The sequence below is a fragment of the Thunnus thynnus genome, chromosome 5, assembly GCF_963924715.1.
Source record: "Thunnus thynnus chromosome 5, fThuThy2.1, whole genome shotgun sequence".
In the NCBI taxonomy this organism is placed as follows: Eukaryota; Metazoa; Chordata; class Actinopteri; order Scombriformes; family Scombridae; genus Thunnus; species Thunnus thynnus.
The window spans coordinates 20,330,074-20,353,990 of record NC_089521.1 but is presented as its reverse complement, the minus strand read 5'-3'; the positions used below and the strand labels follow the sequence as shown (position 1 = coordinate 20,353,990).

Below are 23,917 nucleotides of genomic sequence, written 5' to 3'. Positions count from 1 at the left end.
CGTTGGCCATTATCTGTTTTCTGATTGGCTGGCTGGCAGGTGACCGTTGGAAATAGGGACTGTTCATAGTTCTGTCAACGGCTGTTTTAGCCTGTTTAACCGTTAAATCATTCTCGCTTTTAAAACATATGAGTTAAACTGACTACAAACAAACTTTAAAGCTTAACTAATCAATTTTTTTGTTTAATCAAGTTTATAATGCAAAAAAAGCTCTGATAAACCCACACTACCTTCCTAACCCAGCACTAAATGACGAGACAAAGTTAGCGACTAGCTAACTGGTTAACATAGTGAAGCATTAGCAGCTAGGTGGAGACCAAAGCAGAGCGAACAGGACTGAATATTACATACAACAGGTAAATGAAAATGAATGTTGCTGCATGTCTGTTGGATTTTGTTATAACAACTTCATGAGGTGAATATGTCGTTTGTTTTTTTCAGCTAGTTCGACTGCCTGCAAGTGGCTAGAAAATCTATTAATGCATTTTTAAATAATGGATGACGATTGGAATACAGATTCTAAGGTAAGTGGCACTAATAATACACTATAGGCACTACATGAAGTGGAGGCTAATAACCTCCCCCACCAAGTCCATAATTTTCCATACATCAGGAAATTATCGCTTTTAAGCTACATATTTTTCAACTCATGACCTCAGAATTATACACACTTATATTGACTTACATTTATTCCCTGGGCAATACATGCCTAACCTAATGCTACACCTAACCCTACCCTTAACCCTAAAATTTAATAGGAGGTGAGCTTTCATCAGCACAAAATACAAGATAGTACAAGTAAGCTACACGCTCACACACACACAAATACGCACATGCTGGGACACAGTTACATGAGATAAGAAATATAGAATACCAAAATGAACTGCTTTAACATAGCCAGCTGTTTCATTGTCCCCTGCAGCCTCTATCTGTTTCTCTTTCTTGCTTGTCCTCTGAAACAATCTGCATAGTGTGGCTGAAAGAACGGAGGCGTTGTTTGGGTTGAATGGAGGAAAAGCAGAGGGGTGGAAGGGTGGAGAGGGAGATGCTCCAGCTGTGGGGGAACAAGACAACACAACAGCATCTCACATGTGGGTGAGGGGTGGGGTGGAGGGGGGGGGTGGGCGTCAAGGCTGTGGGGGCTGCACACAGTGGCATTGTTATAAGGGGGGGTGGGATGCAGCTGATAAGAGTGAGAGAAATGGATCATTCCCTCAAATCCTCCCCTTGGGAAGCCTTGACACAAAACACTCCTGTTGCTGTATGTTTGTTAAAGCTGGTGGAATTCAAAAAGGCCCCGCAGATGTGTTTTAAATCACTAAAATAGATAAAAGTTACTCGAACATTTTTGTGCTGCTAGATCAGGCAGAGAGAAAACATCTCTTATCTGCATTAAGGATCATGCATCAAATACTGTTAAAATTGAACTTGCACATCATGACAATATGTTGAAAAGTTTTTCCAAGGCATCCTCTCCTCGAGATCTGGTGTGATGTGTTAGTGGTGTTAAAGTGTTTTCATACGGCACATAGCTGCAAAACTACATTTTCCCTCAGAGGGCTTTACGGTCTGTACAACACCTTGATTAGGATAAGAAAAAACCTAACATACCAAAATCCTTTAAGATAACAAACGGGAGACACCTCAGGGGGAGCATCTGAGGAGGGATTCCTCTTCCAGGATGGCCAGACATGCAATAAGTGTCATATAGAATAGGCAGAAGTAGCAGAAATAAAATTACAATAGGCAATCAGTCAATTTAAGTCATATCCCCATCAAGTGTATTTGAGATTTCACTGAGAGGTGTTCAGGGAAACAACTTTGTTTTAGAGCAGGATAATGCTTCTTCTCAGTTAAAAAACATATTTACAAACCGTTTTATTTCACATATTAAACCATGTGTCTCAAATAGGACAATGATACAATATTATGGTATGATACAATTTAATATAAGATCATTGTAAACCAACTATCGAGTACCAAAGACAGACGCGTCCTTACACAGAAACTTTTTTTTTGTCCGGGGAAATTTGCAGCAGCCCAGCGCACATCCCTCACCTGCCTCAGCTACTCTCCTCCGACTCTGCTGCACACATCCTGTCTGAGAGGGAGAGGCAAAGGAGGAAGAGAATCAACCTAAGAGGCTTGGGGATCAAGTTCACGCAACTTTTACGCACACGATTTTAAAGGTTTTATCTTTTTTTCGGCTCGATTTTTTTCACCCATGATGATGTTTTTTGCGAAAATAAACCAAAGATTATTATGTGGCTTGCGGGAGCTGAAGTGAAGGTCCGCCTGAAGGGGGAATTCTTCAACGTTATTCTTCCGTGGATATTTGCTGGCACCTTAATTTAAAAAAAAACCTACGAGTATAGTTTAAAAAGATATTAAACGTAGCGTCATTTGCGGCGTTTTGGCCATATAGAGACGTCAATCCAGTGCCAAGTTGCTCAACAGGAGAAAGACGTTCTCCAAGCGCTGGATTTATGTAAACTAAAACAAGAAGTCACAACGACTATAATCAGGATTGTGATCGTGATGTATATGTGAAGGTTTCCCCGATCCGAATTGATTCCGTTCGGACAAGGGGAGACTTTAATGGATTTTTTATGTGGGACCCGCTAGGATGGACGTGGTAGATGAAACAGAAGCTTTACAGAGATTTTTTGAAGGTAAGAGTTCTCACTTATTATTATGTGTAGCCAATTAATACAGGGAAGTGTACAGATAATTTAAAGTGCATTAGACTAAGAGTGATTTTCTCACTTTCACAGCCGTTTTGACCTCTGAACAATTTATTTAAGTAAAGAAGAGATACCTAATTTTTTTTTAAATGACCAGTTCTAGTTTTACCTGATGTTCATATTGTCTCAGAGTCAGAAAACCTGTTAAACTTTTATGATGACTGTACATGACAGGTGGTTAACATCACTATTATAATATTATATTTGCAAGTGATCTTACAAGACTTTAAGGTAATATAAATATTAACGTGCACATGCTTTTATTTTTCACTTAAAGTTCCCCCTTTGGTTGTTCATCTTATGTGAGCATGCAGGAGGGTTAACGGGTGCAGTGAGCAAAAGTGCTGGTGATGGGTAACAGATCAAGTTAAGCGGGGAATCCTAAGAAAAAACGAGGTGGAGGAGGGTGGGATGGAGGGTTGGAAGGGTGTAGGAATTCAAGTCAAGATAAATGGTGTGTCTTGCAAAGGTACTGTGGCACAATGTGTGTGTTAGAGACAGACATGAGCAATGTGATTTCAACCAGTGATGTAGAGTTAATCATCATGCAAACAACCATAAATAGAACCAAAGTTCAGTTCGGAAACGCACTAATTTACATTTATCCTCATGAAATCTGTTCCATACAGATACAGTGTTACATACAATGAGTTTAAATAACTGAGATTTTAGTTTGTATACTTTTCTTCCACATATTCAAAAAGAGTTTTACAAATTTACCAACCTTTCTAGTACATGGCAGTTGTGTGTGTATGCAAACTTGAGATCTTGATTGAAATAAGTTCAGTTAATAAGTCAGAATTTGATAATATTTCTGACTCTTTGAACTTTATTCTGCCTGTCATATTCCCACAATACATTTGACATATCACAGGCAAGATGATCAAATTTTGCCATATTTGTTTTAAGAGTTATTCACCACACTGTGATTTACCGCGTGCCACAGAGTTCATATCATCACTAATTGGTGTTTTTTTCAGAGAAACTTAATGTCAAGTGTCCAGCAGAAGTCAAGTGCACATAAAAACACATACTGTGGTTTATGTTTAATAAGTTATCTGTAGAGAGACTTAACACTTTATTATAGTATACACAAAAGTGTTAACTTAAATATACACATCCATCCATGACTGTCAAAGGTTCCTTGCCAATCTGACAGGAATTTGGTGTGTTTACATTCTTGCTTTGGGAGTAAAAGAGATGTTCTTACTTTGGCTTTATTTCAGAAACTCTTGCTTGGACTAAAATGTCAACTTGTCCATGAGAAGTATACAGTAGGTGTTGCCTTTGGATGCTTTGTGCTGCAGTTTGTACGATTTGGGAGATTGTTAATGGTTTCATCACCAAACAGATGCGTTTTATTCATTTGTTTATTTAACTTTTTCTTTTTCTCAACTAACCCTATCAAACACTTAGTTATATGTCTCTCACGCTATGGATTCAGCAATAAACCTTGAATCTAAATTGGTGAAAAAAATTTAATAAGTTTTTGACTTTATAAAGTTTTTTTATATATCAAATGACTAGTGGATACTACTTAGATTAGTATCCATGTTCATCTTGTCCTATACCTAAAAGATACACACACAGAAATACACACACACACACACACACATACAAAGCACTATAATGGATTTCAGCACTTTTAAACTGTTTTAATAGGATTAGTGAAATATGTATACATCCACACTAATGCACAGTGTACATTCCTGGCATAGCCCTGGTGGCTGTTAAAACACAATGAAGTGAGACTGGTGTTTCTCCTCGGTATTTGGCCTTTCCTGGGCTCTCGCTCTCTCTGACTCCATTAGAGTGACAGTGAGCAGACAGGGTGAGGAGGTGAGATAGTGCAGACTCAGGGTGGAGAGAGACTGGCCTGTTGAGAGAAACCCAACTAAAACCTCCACCGCCCCCCCAAAACTTGACCTTCTCATCTCTGACTCACTTAGACAACAAACAGCTCATACGCTCATGGACTCATGTGTGCACATACAAAGGAAAATGACATTTATTGCTATTGTGTTGGATTAATTCAAGTAATGCCCCATCCTAAGTCAACCAAACACTTGATTAAACCGCAACCCATACAGCCTGTATGTGTGTGTGAACATTTTCAGCAGGTCCTCAAGACAAAATGTGGCAGAACTAAAACATTAATGTACAATGGTTTGGAGAAAACAGAACTATTGGTTTTAGCCACTGCAATAAACACAGTCTATACTGTGCTTTGAGCTAAATGCTAATCAAAATGCAAACATGCTCACAATGACAATGCTAAATTGCTCATATTTAGCACTGTATAGACTATAATGTTTATTATGTTAGCTTAGCTAATTAGGACAAAACAAAGTAAATCTCAGGCTGATGAGATTGACATAAGTTTTACAGGTATTTAGTCATAAACTACAGTATTGGATGGTAAAATTTTGACCTGCTGGTGGCACTAGATGTTAGGATATCACCAAAGTGATTAGGATTCATCCTGAGGGGAACATGAATGTCCGCATCAAATTTTATCTAAATTCATCCAATACTTACAAAGACATTCACTCAAAATCACAAATGTCAACCTCATGGCGGTACTAGAGGAAAAGTCAGGGGTTCACCAGAATCAGTAGGATGCATCTTCTGGAAACCATGAACCTTTGCAAAAAATCTTGTGTCGATCTATCCAGCAGATGTTGAGATATTTGAATGGGTACATGGAAACTTTGACCTGCTGGTGGCGCTAGATGGACAGTTATAGAATCACCAGAGTCACTGGAGTACATCCTCTGGGCACATTGAATATCTGTACCAAGCTGTAATGGCAATCCATCCAATAGTTTGTTGGATATTTCACTTTGGATGTACCAACAGAGGATACTGTCATAAAACTGTATCTGCCAGAGATAAAACTTAGACCATATTCACCCCGTAACCCTCTGAATCTGGAGGTCTATTTATCATGTTCTTACTCCATATTCCCTTGAAAAGATAACCAGCTCATCACTCATGTTACTAAATCAAAAATCCTATTAAGTCCCACTGTACTCCCATAGTTGTGAATCATGGCTGGGAAGGCTGTCCTCCATCTTGGAACACTTGCAAGAAACAACCAAACATTTGCTCTGATTTACGGGTTGAACAGCAAATTGCTGTTAGAGGAGTGTATTGTTTTTGAGCAGCCAGGCTTAAGGTCTTACACGTAGCTTTTATTTTTCATTGTTGTGCCTCCCTCCCATCAGTGCTGACTGCCAACTGAGTAATCCTCAGCCAGTGAATGTTGTTTATAATTGAATTGGAGTCTGTTAGATTTATCACTTTTTGTGTTCATGTGTGAATGCGCGCCTATGTGTGTAATAACCTAAAGAGAGACTGGGAGCAACATTGTTATGGAAAAAGTGGTGTGCAGAATCAGGGTGTTTTGGGATGTCTTTTCTGCATCCTGAATGTCATCCTATATACTAACAGGTAACTTTATCTATCACAAGCACAGGCATTATTATTCTAGGTGCTTAGAATTGCTCTGTGTGTAAAATTTAGTTGTTAAAATTTAAAATACAGTTTTTATTATATATTTAGATAAATCTACTCTTGATTTTCTCACTTCTGAGCGATGTCAGTGTAACAAACTGATTTTTTCTTCTTCCTGCTCTGTATCTTCTCATTTTTCTCCTTCTTTTATATTTTCTTTTTCCTTCTTCTTTGTTGTTTACATCTTCCTATTCTTCTTCCTCTGTGTCTTCATTTTCTTCCTTGATATGTCCTTCTTCTTTTTGCTTTGTCTTTCTCCCGCCACGCTCTGTAACTCTGTCTTGTGTTAGCCCTTAAACTCGACCTCACATTCGCAATGTTTCATTTTTTTTTCCAGCCTCGCTGCTTGTCCCGGTCCCAGCCTTGTCACTCCTCTAATCTCCTGAGCCAGGTCCGCCGGTGCGACCAGTGCTTGTGTGCGACAAGGGCTGTGTGTGGTAGCCTGGTACAGCCCTTTCTCATGACTGGGGAATAATCCTCATTATAACACTATTCTAGCCTTTCTCTCACACACATACACAATATGCCTTTGCACATAGGCATGCACGCGCAGACACACACACACTTGTTGCGCTGACCTGCGACTCTCAGGTCTGCAAGAAGAAAGTCTTTCGGCCCGAGTAGGGAAACATGTGAAAAATAGAGAGGAATTGTTCTTCTCATCTTCTGTTTCAGGTGTTTTCTTCTCAAGGACATCAACATGCTTTGGCTACGCGCAGGTACTCTGCCGCTCTGTCCACTCTGCTTCTCTCTAGATGTGATTTATTTTGGTCCCTACATGATGAGGGACTTTCTGTTCTTAATATCTCTGTCATAGCAAGTCTCCTCACTCTTTTAAGCTATTTTTATTGGTAACTCTTGTCTTGTAAACAAATGGAGAAGATCTAGATCACACTCAGGCTAACACTTTCTAGCGTAGATTTGACATATTTCCTTTCACAATTTACCATTTGTGTTTATATGTGTTTAATTGTACTCTGTACTCTGCGTGCTTAGACGGATGCATTTTCTAGAACAGCTGACAAATTGTCTGCTGGTGTACATCTGCATTGATTGTATTGATATTACTAACATACATCATGTGTTTTTTTACTCATTTTTTGACATTCAATGGCAATTACCCAGAATACTGGGAGGTATTAGCTTGTTATTAGTCAGTAGCTATTGGGAAACACAGAAACTCAGTAAACATATACTTACTTCAAAATGATCCATCTCCAAAACCGCCTAGGATTATAGGACTAACACTTGCTACTTGCACATGTTCATTTATTGCAAGCAACTATCTGTTACATAATATGTTGTATGATCAAATATAATTTTTGTTTTCTGCAAAATTTTTAAAGTTGGTTCTGTATAAAATTTGAATGTAATACTTTTGGGAAGAGTATCCACCGTCTGTACAGTATGTGTGTATATGTGTGGATTTGCAGCCAAGTACATTCTGGTCTAACTGTTTAATGATCAAATGGACTTTGTTCCTCCTTAGTAAGTTACTCTGAGAGATTAATTATTAACACACAAGTGTGTGCATGGAAAATGCAGAGGCAAAAATCTGTTGAAAATTGAAATTAAGAAGACAAGTTTTCTTTCAAAATTTCAGCTTTCATTTTCCTTTAAATATATTTTATAAAACTTTAATAGAACAGAATTAAATTTTATACTTTTTTATACTATTTACACTAAAAATGTGAGGAAACAGAAACTATGTGCATTAGATTGAATGATGTAAATCAAACCACATTTAATGTGTACTCACACACTCAGTCCTCTGTTTGTGTTCATTTTAGATTATTACTCTGCTGACAACCCAGGCATTGAAATGGTGGCATAACACACACACACACTCATCCATACGCAAACCCCCCCAACCCCCACACACACAAACAAACAAACATGCACGCGTATGCTCACATACACACACACACACACTCTCCTCTCAGCCCCTAATCTCTCAAAAGGCCAGTCTGTATCGAAGTTGCTCTGACAATCATTTCACTGTTCCTTGTTGAACACAGCTGGACAGAGGAAAACATAGAGGACAGGGAAAGTTACACATCCAGTTCACAGCAATTTCAACTTCACTGATTCAGTGATTTAGAAATTAAAGTTCCTTAATTTATGTTTCTGTTTGGTTGTACCAGCACAGTAAAAGCAAAAGATGTATTGTTTGTAGTTTTGCAGATTGTTAGGTAGTTAGTGAAAGTTCCAGAAAAGAGGAAATAAAAACATCTGTTCTTAATCAACGTGTTCAGCTGCAAATGTGAGACTTTGGACAAATGTAACACAAACACACAAGTCCAGTCTTTAATTTTTGGCTGGACCGCAACAGCGGGGCCAGCCCTATAAACACGAATGTCCCTGACTGACTGACTGAATGGTGAAGTTACACCATTGGTCGGCTGACCTTCCTGTATCCGTTTCAATAGCATTTCATACACGGTCCAGCCATATACTAGGTTTTTACCCAGTCTTGTTGAGACAGTTCTTGGTTTTGTAGGTTTGTTAGGACTTGGACTTGGCTGTTTTGGTTTTGGGTTTCAACCAGGTACACTTGGATTCTTATGTAATTAGTAGTAGTTTTTTGTCACAGTTCTCCTATGTCCTGTGTTTTTGTCTCACCAACAAAATTCTTTATTTCCACAATGTGGTTTTATTCACTATATTAACAGTAAGCCTGTCGCTCCTCTCATGGTTATTTTAGCCTCCACACAATGATCAATTTTCCCAACTGTGCTTTTTCCATCAATTTAATAATTTTGAATTATATAACTTAATACACAACTTACTTAATAAGCAGCAGCAGCCTATATATTTAGGGAAAGGCAGGTGGCTAGAACAGGAGGCTGCAAAAAAGACATTTTTGAGCTTCAGTGTGCAATTACAATATAGTCTTATCTGTTTGCAGAAAGTGTTAACTGATAAGTACAAATACTACTATTGTTTAACTGCTACTATTGTTTTACTGCGATTTAATTTGGTTAATACATAAAGGTGTAGCATGAGCATCTTAGATATTTAGTTTTTCATACCACAATATAGTTAAGTGGAGCAAATAAAATAATTTCACTGGTTTTGCATGACTGTTATCTCCAGTTGTAAACTGGATAGCAGTTTCTAGTAGTCAGCCTGATAGCAGGCACATCTGGATTTGAAGTTGTTTACCAGACTTTGACTCCAAATAGAGCAATTTTAATTTACACTATGCCCATCACTTCAGACTAAACTACACTTATAGTTTTCATATTTTTATCCAATGGTTTAGTGAAAGGTCATATAATAACTACCTCCAAAATATTGAAAAATATCAAATGGACACAACTGAGTCTTGAAAGATAACATTCCCCTGATTTTTTCGATTCAGGTCTACTGCCACTCTTGACTTGAACTCGACCGTGCTCAATCTTGGACTTCTCTTGGACTCTGTCTTAAGTTTTCCTTGTAGCTTCTGTCTTCTATCTTACCATCCTTGGACATCAAACTTGTATTCTGTCTTTCTTGCCCTTCACTCCCCACTCCCTCCATCTCTCCATTTTTCGTTATCAGGCCTGCCAGCCTAGATTTACTGCTGTTTTGGGTGGGGTGCACATCTGGATCTTATTTAAGGGGAACCATCCTGCTTTTCTCCCCTTGCACTGGCACGTATTAAGAGACATTAACCACCTGTTTCTATCCAGTGAAGAAAGCCAGTCAGTGTAAACATGCAAGATTTTTACGTTTTCTCAGAAAATAAGGTATTGTTAACGTGAGGATTGATTATGTTAAACAACAAAATTCAGGGCATTTTAAATCTGATTGATAGAGACAAGTGGTTTGGTTTGTGGGTTTGATGACTGTTGTATACTGTCAAACTGGGGCTTGTATTGCGAGATGATACAGTTAATTCAATTTCTATTTGTGGCTAACTGAATGTGTGTAGATGATAGGAACTGTGGCATTAATATCAATACATGATATTTCTGTTGGGTGTCTGACGAGGGGAGCAGCATTAGTCGAAGACAAAAACAGAGAAAAAGAGAATTTTTTCCTATGCTAACACAAAAATTCCTTGCATTCCCTACTGAGTAGCTGCTTAATCTATCAGAGAGTGTGTGGGTGTGGGTGTCTGTGTGTGTGTGAGAGTCAAAGAGAGAGAAAAAAAGAAAAGGAGAAAGACCGGGGTCGCCTGCCCACCCACTGTATACCAGGTCCTTACCCTCTGCTTCACCCCCACCGTCCTGCTCCCCAGTCACACTCATTCTGTTTCCATTTGCAATTTAGGACAAGGAGGGGCAGCATCAAAGAAAATTCATCACTTTCTCTCATGTAATATTTGAATAGATGGCTCTGTGTGCAATAGGAAAGGGTTAGTTTACATAATGTGATTTACCCTTCTCTAAATATATGCGTAAAAAAGTGCTTGTTCTACATGTTGGTGTTTTAAAGATTAAGTGGGGTCATGTGTTTGGGATTTGTGAGGCTTTGGCTATCAAAGGGTGAAAATGACCCTGGGGTGAAGTAAGGGGAGCATGAAGAAATTATTAAATGACTTAATATGCTATATAATCATATAAAGACTTGAGAATCTAATTTAGTTATTCATTCAGTAATTGTGATGTAGTAACATTATTTACTGTTGACATTTTTTTAATGGAGAAAAAGGCAGCTAAGGTACGAAATAGTAACCGTCAACTGGAGTGATTCCAGTCTATATGTGTAACCAATTAGAGGCACTGAATCATTAGTATGTGATCCGTAATGTTGACTACTAACATACTTAGACTGTTGGTCACTCTTGTAACCTTAATCTCAGTAAGCAAATCCGAGCCTTTCTTTTTATATGATCTTGACTATTTGTTCAGAAAAAGAAAATTTCATCATAATATGTTCTTAGATAAGTCTTACAGGGAATCATTACGACATAAGCTCAGTGTGTGGAGTTGCTGAAAGATACCCATTGCTAATCCCAGATGCTCTCCATCTCCCCTCCATGTTCCTGACCCTCCCTTTACCACAGGTCATGATATTACCAGTTCTCTGGAGCCAGCCAACATCGACACCAGTATCCTGGAAGAGTACATCAGCAAGGAGGACGATAGCACTGACATGTCAGTAGGGACTCCAAACCAACCTGGCAACGTCAAAACAACATGCACCAACAGAATCAGATCATGTCGTTACAAAGGAATTTGTTTTTTCTGATAAGGCTAATCCCGTTTTTTTTCCCTTCTTCTTCTTTCTCCCAGCTGTTTCTCAGAGGTCCACAGCACCCCAGGACCAAATTACTCATCTCCCCAGGCAGGAGTGTCCTCCTCTGGGGGGTTGGTGTGTGGTGTGAGCCCCCCTATTCCACTAAGGCAAGGAGCCCCTCCGCCTGGGCCCCCTAACTGTCAGAACGCCTACCCTCCAGGTCCATCTCTGGGCCTCCGACACAGCTACCCCTGCCTTGGACAGCAGCAGCACCAACCACACCAACAACACCAGCAGGCTCACGTCAAGCCTGAGCACAGGGGGCACTACGCTCCAGGGTGAGCAGAGAACTGAGGGGGTAGATTGATGGAGGTCAAGACAGAGAAAATGTAGCAACATAGGAATGTTGCTACATTTAAGACCCTAGTTGTGACTCACATTTTAAACCTGGAATCAGGCAAAAGTTGCGGGAGATGACGCAGTATGTTTTCTTTTAGCATGAAACCAGACACACACCCTACTACAGTCCATTATGCAATCAACTGTTGATTAGGCTTCATTTGTTCAAATAAAGCATTTTCTGGTCAAGAGGGGGAGGGAGACTGATAACAGACAGAGAGAGAGAGTCAAATTACATCCTGCAAAAAAAAAAAAAAAAATCCTGACGCACACAACCTCGTGTAAAGAACATTTATACTAACACTGATCCCAAAAGACATTTTAGAAAATAAAGAATATACAAGAGAGAGGTTGTTAACTTCAAGCATGGTACTTCTTTAAAGATGTGTATAATTTTGACAGTCTAATATTATTACATGTGTGAATATAAGACTGATTGCCTTCTATTCTTTTAGGACACTACCTGAGTCTCCTCCAGACTCCAGCTCAGAGCCATACTCTCCTCAGCAGGTGAATGGTAAGTAACACATCTTTTTGTCCTATAACAAATTGAGATAAAGATGGTGAGAGAACACACACAAAAGAGAGAGTATAACAAGCAGAAATGGCACTTTAATGTGTAGACTGCACTCAGACAGTCACTGAATCAGAGGAAACCACTCAGGTCGTTAAGGTGTGTGTGGGTCACAGCAACGTCTCTGTTTAGATCAATATCTGTTACTCATCGCTTCAGTGTATTTAACAGAGCATAAAGAAGAGGAGGAAATCTAGTTCATGCGCAAAAAAAATCAATATATTAAGACATTGAGTGCAGTGTGTAATTGTCATTTATTTAAGGATAGGTTCACAATTTTTCAAGTCTGTCTTAAAACAACAGTCAGGTGTCCATGTGAACATTCAAAGAGGTTTTTTTTGTTGTAATCATTCTTCCTGTTCATACTGACCATTAGAAGATCCCCTCTAAATGCACTTTCAATTTAAGCGATGGGGGACAAAATCCACAGTCCTTGCTTGTGCAAAAATGTATTTCAAAGTTTATCTGAAGCTACTATGATGCTTCAGCTGTCTGAGTTAGTCAAATTAAGTGGATATCGTCCAATGTAACCGTCTTTTTAGTATAAAATTCCCTGGACAGCGTTCCCATGGTTGGCTGCAGTAGAGGGATAGTTACAGAAAGAGGGAAATTACATTTTTGCTCAAAACAAGGACTGTGAATTTTGTACCTCATCACTTACATTGTAAGTGTTTTTTGAGGGTATCTTCTAGTGTCCAGTATGAACAGGGTGAATTATTACCGCAAGAAAAACCTGTTTTAATGTTCATATGGGCACCTGACTATTGTTTTAAGACCAACTTGAAAAATCGTGAACCTATCCTTTAATCTACAGTTTACATAATTTGTCTCGAAAATAAATGTAATCAAAGTTTAAGTTCAGTTTTTTATTTCCCTTTTACATGATTCCTCAGTGAACCTATCCTTTAATCTACAGTTTACATAATTTGTCTCGAAAATAAATTTAATCAAAGTTTAAGTTCAGTTTTTTATTTCCCTTTTACATGATTCCTCAGAGAATGAACAAGCGCAAATTTTAATATTACAACACCAGCTGAACAACAACAGTTCTCAAAGTCATTATGTACCTCTTGCTGCTCACACACCCGTGTTGGTCTTGCCCATTAGTAAAAAGGTGTGGAGTAGTGTTATCTGATGGGCATCCCTCCAGTTTGAAACAATGGAAAATACCTTTAGCCAAGGTTGGAGGAAACAAACTGCAAACTGGCAGGATGAAATGCAAAATGGACAAATCAATCCTGAGGAGAAAAAGCTGTGTTCTGTGTTCGATTAAATGCATTTGCAAATGTATTACAATGTAAACATGATGCTCCATCCCCCTTGTGCCTTTCAGATCCTCACATGATCAGGACCATGACACCAGAGAACATGTGTCACATGACTCCGACGCCACCCCTCCCACACGGACACTATTCCAGCATGCATCGGGACATGTACCTGAAGCCTGAGCCCATGATATCACAGTACCCTATTGGTCCAGCCACGAGTGGAAGTGGAGACATGCAGCAGACACAGATGCTCCATCAGCTGCTGCAGCATCCTCAGGGGCAGGAGTGAGTCATGAAGACATACAGGAGGGAGGGAAAGAAGGGTGGGAGGGGTGCACTGTCCAGTTTGTATGGAGGAGAAGACATTATTAGAAAGATTAGTAATGTATGTTTCCATTTCCTCACACAGTGGGATCCCTGTTCACCAGGCTAAGAAGAGGAAGCACTCGGACTCTCCCAACAGCACCCTCAATTCCCAAATCCTCACAGGTATCATCAAACAAGAACCAGGTAGGCAGGCATCTTTCTTCTCTTCCTCATCTCCTCTACCTCAAGCTCACCCGCTCTCATCTACCCTTTAACTCTCACACAGATAAAGACTTTTGCAGAAAAGTTGTGGACATTCTTCTCATTCATCGGTCTGACCTTAAAGCTGATATTTCAAACTGTTTATCACAGGTTTAATGCAGGATGCAGACAACGCCTACTTGGACCCAAACTATCAGTGCATTAAGTGGCAACCTCACCAGCAGAACAAGTGGACACCACTTTATGATGCAAACTGCAAAGAGCTGTGGGTGGAACTTATTTTTGGCATATTTGTACATTTTTACTTTGGGAATGACACATAGTTACAAAAAGAACTGAAAGCACTACACAGAGATTCAAAAATGAAAGGACTCATAATTGGTTAAGAAGATAATTCAACAAAGTACCCAGCAGGATTGGCAGTGGAAGAGTAGGGGTTGCAGAGGTCTACAAATTCCTCAGAGGTGAGCTGTGTGGGGGAGTGAGCAAGCACAGGGTTTCGGTTTAGAAAGACAACGCGAGGAGGGGGTAAAGGGAGAAATTAGTGTACACCTACTTGTGCTTTTGCAATGCCAAAACAGAAAGAAGTATAGATAGGGAGGGAGGTTAAAGTGAACTCACAAGACCTTTCAGATATGTTATCAACACCACCTGGTTGCCCATCACAACATTTACCATACCACACCTACGTAATTGGACAGAAGATTTTCATTTGTTTTAAATTCAATTTAAGTCTTTCAGAAGATCTTGGTCCTCTGTGTAGTAAAGCAATAAAACCAAAACTGTTGCTCAGGGGCCTCAAGGGTTTTATGCAGGGGGTCCCTACCATTGAAAAGAAGTTTATTTACATAAAATATATTTGATTATAAGTTGGCATCATAAGAGAGTAATTGCGGTGTTAGTTTTTACTCTCTCTAAATTAGCTCCCCATACGCATTATAAAATTACCAAACTACATTACATGCTTGATCCACATGTGAATCTCAGAGGGTTTGGACCTAAAAACAAGTAGAAGCCCCTATAACAGAGTCAAGAGTCTCCCCCTGGTGATAAAAATGGCAAACCTCTGCATTATGCAACATCTTTTATACTCTACACTTTAAAATAAAGGATTATATGTTTCCTATTTACATTATTCATGTCATAATCTCTTCTCTTGTCTTTAGTCCGATGCCAACCTACCGTGTTGATGCTGACAAGGGCTTCAACTTCTCCCTGGCTGATGATGCTTTTGTTTGCCAGAAGAAGAACCATTTCCAGGTCACAGTGTACATTGGCATGCTGGGCGATCCCAAGTACATCAAGACAAGTGACGGCCTGCAGCCCATCGACTGCTTCTATCTCAAACTCAATGGAGTAAAAGTGAGAGAAGGCAAAATGGTGAACATAGTGACAAATCTAGTACTGACATGAGTGACCATTACCTTTACAGTGTATTTAGTGAATATGTTATTGTTCTCTTCATTGCAGGTGGAGGCTATGAACCAGTCCATCAGCGTGGAGCAGTCACAGTCTGACCGCAGCAAGAGACCCTTCAAGCCAGTGCTGTGAGTCTGAACACATTTGTCGAAGCAGAAACAATATGAAGCTGTAGGAGAATGTTTTTTACATTATGTGATTTTGCTTTTCCTAGGGTCACCTTGCCCCCGGAGCAGGTCACAAAGGTCACAGTGGGGCGGCTCCATTTCAGCGAGACCACGGCAAATAACATGAGGAAGAAGGGCAAACCAAACCCGGACCAGAGGTGAAAGACCTGCCATCACGTGTTAAATGATTCAGTTTGGTCTCATCCAAAGCTCCGGTAGTCACAAACACTCCTGATGTGTTTGTCCTCACAGGTATTTCATGCTGGTGGTGGCGCTGCATGCTCAGTCCCACAGTCAGAGCTACACTGTGGCTGCTCACGTGTCTGAGAGGATCATCGTCAGGGTAACGTCTGGCCATGTCTGTCTGCCTCCTACAGCAATCATATCCCTTGTGAATGTGACACCTTTCTCTTCATCTTCTGTACACACCCTCTGCACTTCAAAGTCACTATGTTGATTTCAACATCTCTATTTTTCTCTTTCCATTCCTTTTATCTGCGTGGCTGTGATCCCCATTACACTTACACTCCAAAATACATAGTTTAGAAGAGTTCTAATTATGAATCATAATTGTATAAGCTTAAGAAGTATTAGAAAAGCTATTTTAAAGCTACACAATCATTTCCTCGTTATGCTCCAGTCCAATGCTGTATTCAGTGAATTCCAACAAATATTAAGCTACTGTATAAACTGTGATGTAAATTTACATCTTAGGCTTGTGTTAGATTACTGCACTTATTTGGATCTTTTTTTAGCATATTGTTTTAATATCTGAACAACAGTTTGTCTGCGCCTTCTCCTTTGTCTCTCTGTCACAGGCGTCCAACCCGGGCCAGTTTGAAAGTGACAACGAGGTGCTGTGGCAGCGTGGCCAAATGCCTGACTCAGTCTACCACCACGGGAGAGTCGGCATCAACACTGACCGGCCGGACGAAGCCCTTGTCGTCCATGGCAACGTGAAGGTCATGGGTTCCCTGGTACACCCGTCTGACATCAGGGCCAAAGAGAATGTCCAGGAGGTCAGGATGACACTCAGTGTGTATGTATATGGGTGTGTGTTTGTGTGCGTGTGCATGTGTGTTTTTTGTCTTTTTTTTGCCTCATGTGCTTGTCATCATGAATCATGTCATCCAAATGCCCATGCTCAGCACAGTTCCCTGATTGCACAGTTTAACTTTGAGTTAGTGTTTTGTCTCGTCATTACATTTGATCCAAGCGTTTTCATCTGCAACATCGTGTTCTCATCCCATCTGCATCTGCATGGGTGTCATTGTCATTCTGTCTGTGTGTAGGTGGACACCACAGACAATTTGAAACGGATTTCTCAGATGAGGCTGGTCCATTATCAATACAAGCCCGAGTTTGCTGCCACCGTGGGCATAGAGAACACTGCGGAGACTGGTAACAAACTGTGCAACTTAATAAATAACTCAAATTTAAATGTTTAGTTCCATCATCTCATTTCTTTGTACTCTGTATATCATATTATCACCTCTATGTCTTTGGTTTGTCTTTTGCTGTACGTGAATTGTTGCACGTCTGTTTCTTGTATCTGTGCTTGCCGTCATTCTTTTGCTGCTCTTTTTCACTCAAGCGCTTGTTATATCCTCCTGCAGGAGTGATCGCTCAAGAGGTCCAACAAATCTTGCCTGAAGCAGTAAAGGAGGGGGGTGATGTGGTGTGCGCCAATGGAGAGACCATTCCCAACCTGTTAGTCGTCAACAAGGTAATGAACACACATACATACACTGTACACACACACAGTACTTCCAAACACACTAACAGCTTTCTCCCTCTAACTCCAAAGGAACGTATCTTCATGGAGAACGTGGGAGCAGTGAAGGAGCTGTGCAAGCTGACAGACAACCTAGAGACTCGTATAGATGAACTAGAGCGCTGGAGCCGCAAACTGGCCAAACTCCGACGTCTTGACAGCATGAAGAGCACCGTGAGTGGAGGCACTGTCAGGTGAGAGCAGTAGGTAGCCACATATTCAGGTGTTAAACACTGACGGAGAGGATCTTCTTTGAACATTAAAAAAATTAATTATATTTGTTATTCTTTTCCATGTAGCCAATCAGGGAGTTATTTTAGCAGGACAGGAAGCGGCCCACTCAAGAAGAAGACAGTCAAATCTGGGAGCAAGGTCTGTGGTTGCTAAAATATGTAAAAAAAAAAAAAAAAAAAACAGTAGTAAGTTAGTGAACAGCAGGATGAACATCTTTTATGTAATTTGTGTGTTTATTGCAGAATTCCCCTCCAGATCAAGGCTGCATCAGTCAGAGGTTCATGCAAGGCACCATCCTGGCACTTGTCATCGTCATGGCTTTCAGGTTAGAATGAGGAAGAACATGTGTTTGGATAGGGAGCGATTAATAAATGACAAACCTGCTTTATTTGTGTACAGTAAAGACATGGTGATGATGTATTGGACCTTTATTTGTCCCCCTCCAGTGTCATTTCCATGTCCGTCCTTTATGTACTGACTCTTCACCACAGAGGAGGCGCCACAGAGAAAGATGGGTATGTGTTATTGTGGGAAACAGACACTTCCGTTTACAGTGAAAGAAATCAATTTTCCACTTTCCTCCTTTTTAATGTCTTTCTATATAATCTGTTCCTGCTTTCTGTAGCTACGTTTCTTCCTGTGTTCTCTACATCTCTTGGATGCCCATCTTCACTGCCACTGTTACTTTCTGTCCGCCTGTCTGCCCATGGTACGCCTTCAACACTCGTCTTTCTTGCTACTTCTCTGATCTTTTCTTTGAGTCTTATCTTTGATTGCTTAGTTGGGTGTTTCTTTTTCCCCGTCTGAAAGGAGGTCATGACTCACATTTCTAAGCACTTTAAAGTTTATTAGCTTTTAAGAGTAGCATTATTTCAACTAAAGCTCTGCTCTGACTTTATTATGGCATTCGATCGGTGCAGGTCCAGAGCTGCACTGGGATCCTCACGCAAGAGTCCATATACTCCACTGCCCACCACCCCTGCACCAGGTGAGTAAAGATTCCTGCGAAGTGGCCTGAGGGAACAAACCTTTCTGTTTGGTGGTCTTGAAAATCACAGCCATTAACAAACTCACTCAGTGAATATAAGCATATTTTACTTCAAATTGATCTTGTCTTGTCATTTTTTAAAAATCCTGCAGCTTGTTGTTCAACCACAGTCACAAACAACCAATCAGCTACAGTTCTGACATTAAGCAACAACCAATCCACACCAGGTAAGAAAGCCACTCAGCAAAGTTTGTTTCCTGTAGTATTTGTCTTAAGTACAGATTGAATAATTATCTCCTTTCTTTAGATCTTAGCAGCCTGGTTCCCACACCAGGCACTATTAATAAGAAGGCCAAGTCCAGGCTAATAGACAAGGATGGCCGCAATAGAAACCGTCTTAGTCACACCTCAGCGCCATTGTACTTTGCCAAGTCCAAAAGGCCTGCGCCTACAGATCTGGACGGAGTGGGAGCTACCAACCGTCTGCCTGGGGGTCAGCAGCCAGTGCCACGCAGACAGCGCAGCCTACACACAAAGGGTAAATCCACAAATATAGCCCAGACACGGCACTTTCTCCACACAAATAATATTCGGTATGCAAACACAGTAAAACCAGTTGTTTGACCACAGCAAACAAAACTCGTCTGCATACTGCACAGCAGAATGCTATGGGTACAGTTGCTCATAATGCAGCTTTTCTTACTTTCACAGGAGGAAGGTCAGCTCCCTCTCTGGCTAGTCTACATATTGTTGAGACGAACCAAGAAATCACAGCACAAAGCTGCACAACACCCGAAAGCTGCAGGTATATTCTATTGCTTTAGTCTTAAATCAACATTGTATAGCTATAGGAGACAAATTAAAGGAAAAAACAACATCAAGTGTCTTAGTGAGGTGGTGGAGAGCACGTTGGTCCTAAATCTCTCATATAGTATAGGTGTTGAATTGGGTTGAGATCTAGTGAATGCGAAGGCCATTATTCACATAATTTTCATATTTGTCAAACCATTCATGCCCTGTATGGAAGCATCTACATTTGTTATGTTTTTACACTCAGTTTTTCCTTTAATTTGTCATCTGCCTGTATGTTTTTACTTCCTTTTACAGTTTGAATTTTTTAAAGTTTGAATTTAGGTCTTTGTGTGCTGATGCTACTTTTCTCTGTGGCGACTCTAGCTACACAATATCCCTCCATGGAAAGAGAAATTCCTCCATCTCACAAATCACTTTGCACATGACGTGAGTATACAAACATCACATGATCTACAAAACTGCACACAAAAAACAAAATCTGGAAAGAACCAGTAATTTGGCACTAATAATGTAAGATAAAACTGTGAGACAATGTTTAATTGGTACCCTTATAATTAATTAATTATGCTTAACTGCTTAACTAGCTTAACCCTTTTACTCTGTGCAAAGCAGGTCAGATGAACAAAAATGTGCAACTTGTCTGTAGGCAAGAATAAAATTTAACATATGAAGCTTTTGATATAAAATGAATGATGAATACATTCTTATTTGGGTTTAAATTAGGGATGCACAATCTAACTTTCGGTATACCGATACGAGTGCTCCTGATTTAAAATCTATATACGTACCTCACTTTGTGGAACTCATTAGAATCTTTATTTAAGGTGACATGAGGTGAGAGAGGATGTGGTGGTAAAAATTGAGTCAGTAATGAATGAATGTCATTGATTTTTTTTAATGACATGGACAAAGAAACAGTATCTAATGTCATGTCATGGCCAAAAACCCAATCTACTTAATGAGGTCAGTATCGGGGCCAATATCAATGTGTCATATGGGATCGGTGTATCCATAGTTTAAATAGAGTTCTTTCAAGGAAATCCATTGAAAATCAAATACTGCTTTTAAACTCAATACGACTACAATAACTTACAATAACTAATAATTCTATCTATTCTCTCTTTTTCTTTCTCTATTATATGGTTATTTCCTGAAATCTTTTAAAAAATTAATAGGAAATTAATATGAAATAATAAACCCATAAAATAAAGCATTATCAATCTAACTACAAACAAAAAATCCAACTGTATCTACATATGACACTTTATAGGCCACAGAGACATATTTAAGCAAATTTAATTCATTGTAGGTCCACAAACAGCGTGTTTGTACGACAATGTGGAGCCACCAAGGGACGTTTGTGCCCCGACCACACAGAGACAGAGCTCTATAACGAACAAAGTACATCAACAAAGGTATATAATGTTACATTTATTCATATAATCAAAACATATTTCCCTCTGTGTCTTCTGCAGCTAGAGTTATTATTTTATCTAATGCTGTTCAGTGTTTACTGACTCTTTACTCTTCTCTAAGGGGACTTATCACCTGTGGTCAGTGCCTGTGCTGTCTTTCCAGGACGTCACGTATCATTTCCGTGTCTCCCTGTCTGTGAGTAAACTTAGCCTCCAGAATATATGAGGTGTCCAGACGTTGCGTGCCAGCTCTGGGTTCTTACTGTGGGAGTTACTATGAGTAAAGTCATTGGGTGGAACTGGTGAATGATTTTTTTTATCTCTTTTCATTGACAGAGTGAAGTGAGTTGCGCCACTGAGGGAGAGACCTCATCATATTCAGACTACCATTTTCTCATTGAAAGCAGCTGCGTGTGAGCGGGAAGATGATGCATCCCCAGTGCCTTTACAATACACCACGTTTCTCTTTTGTGGTTCCATTTGTGATGAGATACGGTTTCGTCTCATTATTGTACATTATTTTTAAAGCGATTCATACAGAACAAACTATATACCACTGTCCCCATTGTAATCCTCCTCATATGCATTAAGACATCTCTTCTTGCTGTGATCACTGGAGTTTAAAACACTGTTTAAGTTTTTTTTTATTATTTCTGTCACTGAAAATGTCAGTTTTAGATCACTGTAATTTGTTAACTGCTATTGTGAAAGTAACGTCCATGAGTTTATAGCTTATATTACTGATCACTGTGTCTTCCATACTTAAGCCATAATTTTTTATTTTAGCAGAATTCAAGTTTCTAAATGAAGTCCAGGCTAAGATACTGTAGATGACACTGCATACAGTTTTGTTTAGTTTTGTATATATACTGAATCCAGTGTCCACTGAAAACAAAAACACTTTTTATACACTGGAGAGATCATTGGATTCTGCTATAGGCCTCTGTGAATGGTTGCATACTCGCATTCAGAATATACCTCAGTAGTCCACACTGGCAAACCCTGCGCCTCCACAGTAACGCATTGTGTTTGAGGCTGAACAAAAACACTGTACAGAGAAGGAAATATTGTATCTCAGTTGTTTCATCCAATGAAACATCAAATTGTTACACAAGACAAGTTATGCATATGCAGACTATTGCACAGATTATCATCTTTAAGGAGTGATAATGAGGATTTCTGTGGAGTAGTTTGCAGTGATACATTTGAAGACCCCTGAGTCATACTAATATCGGCGGATTCACTGGATGACATGCGATAAGACTGGATAAGGAAACTAATCACTGGAAATGAACGTGTAGAAACACTGACCGCTCTAAGCATCTGATAGTGGATTTGTAATACGTCCAACACTGACAATATTTCAAGAAACACTGGAATAGCTTACACTGTATTTTGCTAACTGGACAGAATGCTGGTATGGCAAAAAATGGCATATCATTTAAGGTGCATGCCCAATCATTTCTCTAAAAATGATACATCTCAGCTCGGAGGCAACTTGAATGCTTCTTTGGAAACTTCATTTTTAATGGCTTGATCATGAGGCTGAGATGGAGTTGCATTTATTTACGTACACGCCAGAGAAAACAAAATGCATAATACACACTGGACGCTCACATATTTCTCTGGATGTTTTGAATTTTTTTCCCTGTGTCTATACAGTTAAGAATCTGCAGAGTGTTAACACCTTTAATATGTCTGAATTGTATAATGTTTTCTTTTTCTGTTATCTTCTCTTGTTTTAAAGGCTTAACTTCAAACACCATACATAAAATTCATTTTGAATTCCACAAATTAGTGTATCTCAAACTTAAAATCAATATCAAATAGGAAAAACAGCCATCAGACAAAAGCTTATGGATTTATCATAATATGACACTGTACAATGCTTTTAGTATAATTATTATGACTTCAGTGGGTAGTGTACTATTTTAGCTTATTTATAATGCACCAGCTAGCATAATGAAACCACTGTAGCACTTTTTTGCACTGTATATATGAACTGCTTTTGCTCTGTCCAGTGCACCCAACTGGTTTCAAATACTCTGGTAGAATTGCATTACATGTAACTGTATAGCTTAATTTTGTTAAAACCAATGCTCATTTTTATCTGATGTGTTTTATCGTATTTTTATAGTTCATATTGTTTTTTGTTGTTGTTGTATTATCAATAATATATTAACTTTTAGCTATTGGAGCCCAGAAATGATTGATAAGCATGAAAACACACAGACACAAGAGACACATACATTTCTAATTTTACCACTATTTGTTAAGTAAAAATGCCATAACACTAAAACTTGTTGAGTACTTTAATATCACTACTTTTACTTTTTAGCCCATTTTGTCATTACATTTCGAAGCCTTTTGTCAAGAATATGCTGTAATACTATGAATGCATACAGTAAATAAATTTGTGATTGAATTTTCTGTTGTGTTTGTCAATTTGCAAAATGTTGTTCATTTTGTCCGGTAGATGGCAGCCAAGACTTATTGGCGGTTGTCCTTGGACTTTTTGCCCTAATATTTGTCTTTCAGGTAGTGGATTTTACAACCTCGCCAACAACCATCAGTGATGGAAGAAGTATTCAGATCCTTTACTTAAATAAAAGTACAGATACAGCAATACCTACAAAATATAAAAATACTCCATTGCAAATAAAACTCCTGCATGAAAAATACTTACCTACCTACTTAACTATTAGCAGCAAAATGTAGTAAAAGTATTTAAGTAAAAGTACTCATTTTGTCCCTCTAACTGATATATTATTATATATGACATCAGTAGATTATTAATACTGAAGCTTCAGTGTTAGAGCAGCATGTTACTGTTGTAGCTGCTGGAGGTGGAGCTAGTTTGAACTACTTCATATACAGTTAGCAAGTTTAGTCCAGTGGTTCCCAACCTA

At 39.2% G+C, this 23,917-nt stretch overlaps 1 protein-coding gene across 6 annotated transcripts; it reads left to right on the top strand.

The window, feature by feature from the left end:
• Positions 1 to 184: 184 nt before the first annotated feature.
• Positions 185 to 23,433, top strand: myrf (myelin regulatory factor). 6 transcript variants are annotated; one of them, XM_067589924.1, is made up of 28 exons: positions 185 to 356; positions 442 to 524; positions 759 to 798; positions 11,257 to 11,347; positions 11,486 to 11,767; positions 12,284 to 12,345; positions 13,736 to 13,955; positions 14,080 to 14,159; positions 14,349 to 14,463; positions 15,365 to 15,560; positions 15,669 to 15,745; positions 15,832 to 15,942; positions 16,037 to 16,142; positions 16,603 to 16,803; positions 17,077 to 17,185; positions 17,401 to 17,510; positions 17,592 to 17,752; positions 17,858 to 17,930; positions 18,035 to 18,117; positions 18,239 to 18,307; positions 18,713 to 18,780; positions 18,933 to 19,007; positions 19,088 to 19,318; positions 19,492 to 19,585; positions 19,957 to 20,019; positions 20,903 to 21,008; positions 21,130 to 21,204; positions 21,345 to 23,433. In XM_067589924.1, exons 2-28 carry the CDS (start codon positions 495 to 497, stop codon positions 21,423 to 21,425), a joined length of 3,009 nt encoding a protein of 1,002 aa, XP_067446025.1. In that variant the 5' UTR covers positions 185 to 356; positions 442 to 494; the 3' UTR covers positions 21,426 to 23,433. The 6 variants fall into 6 exon arrangements, with proteins under 6 accessions (XP_067446025.1, XP_067446024.1, XP_067446023.1 ...); XM_067589923.1 differs by having other exon boundaries at positions 261 to 356; positions 14,080 to 14,180; positions 16,037 to 16,127; XM_067589922.1 differs by having other exon boundaries at positions 261 to 356; positions 14,080 to 14,180.
• Positions 23,434 to 23,917: the final 484 nt, after the last annotated feature.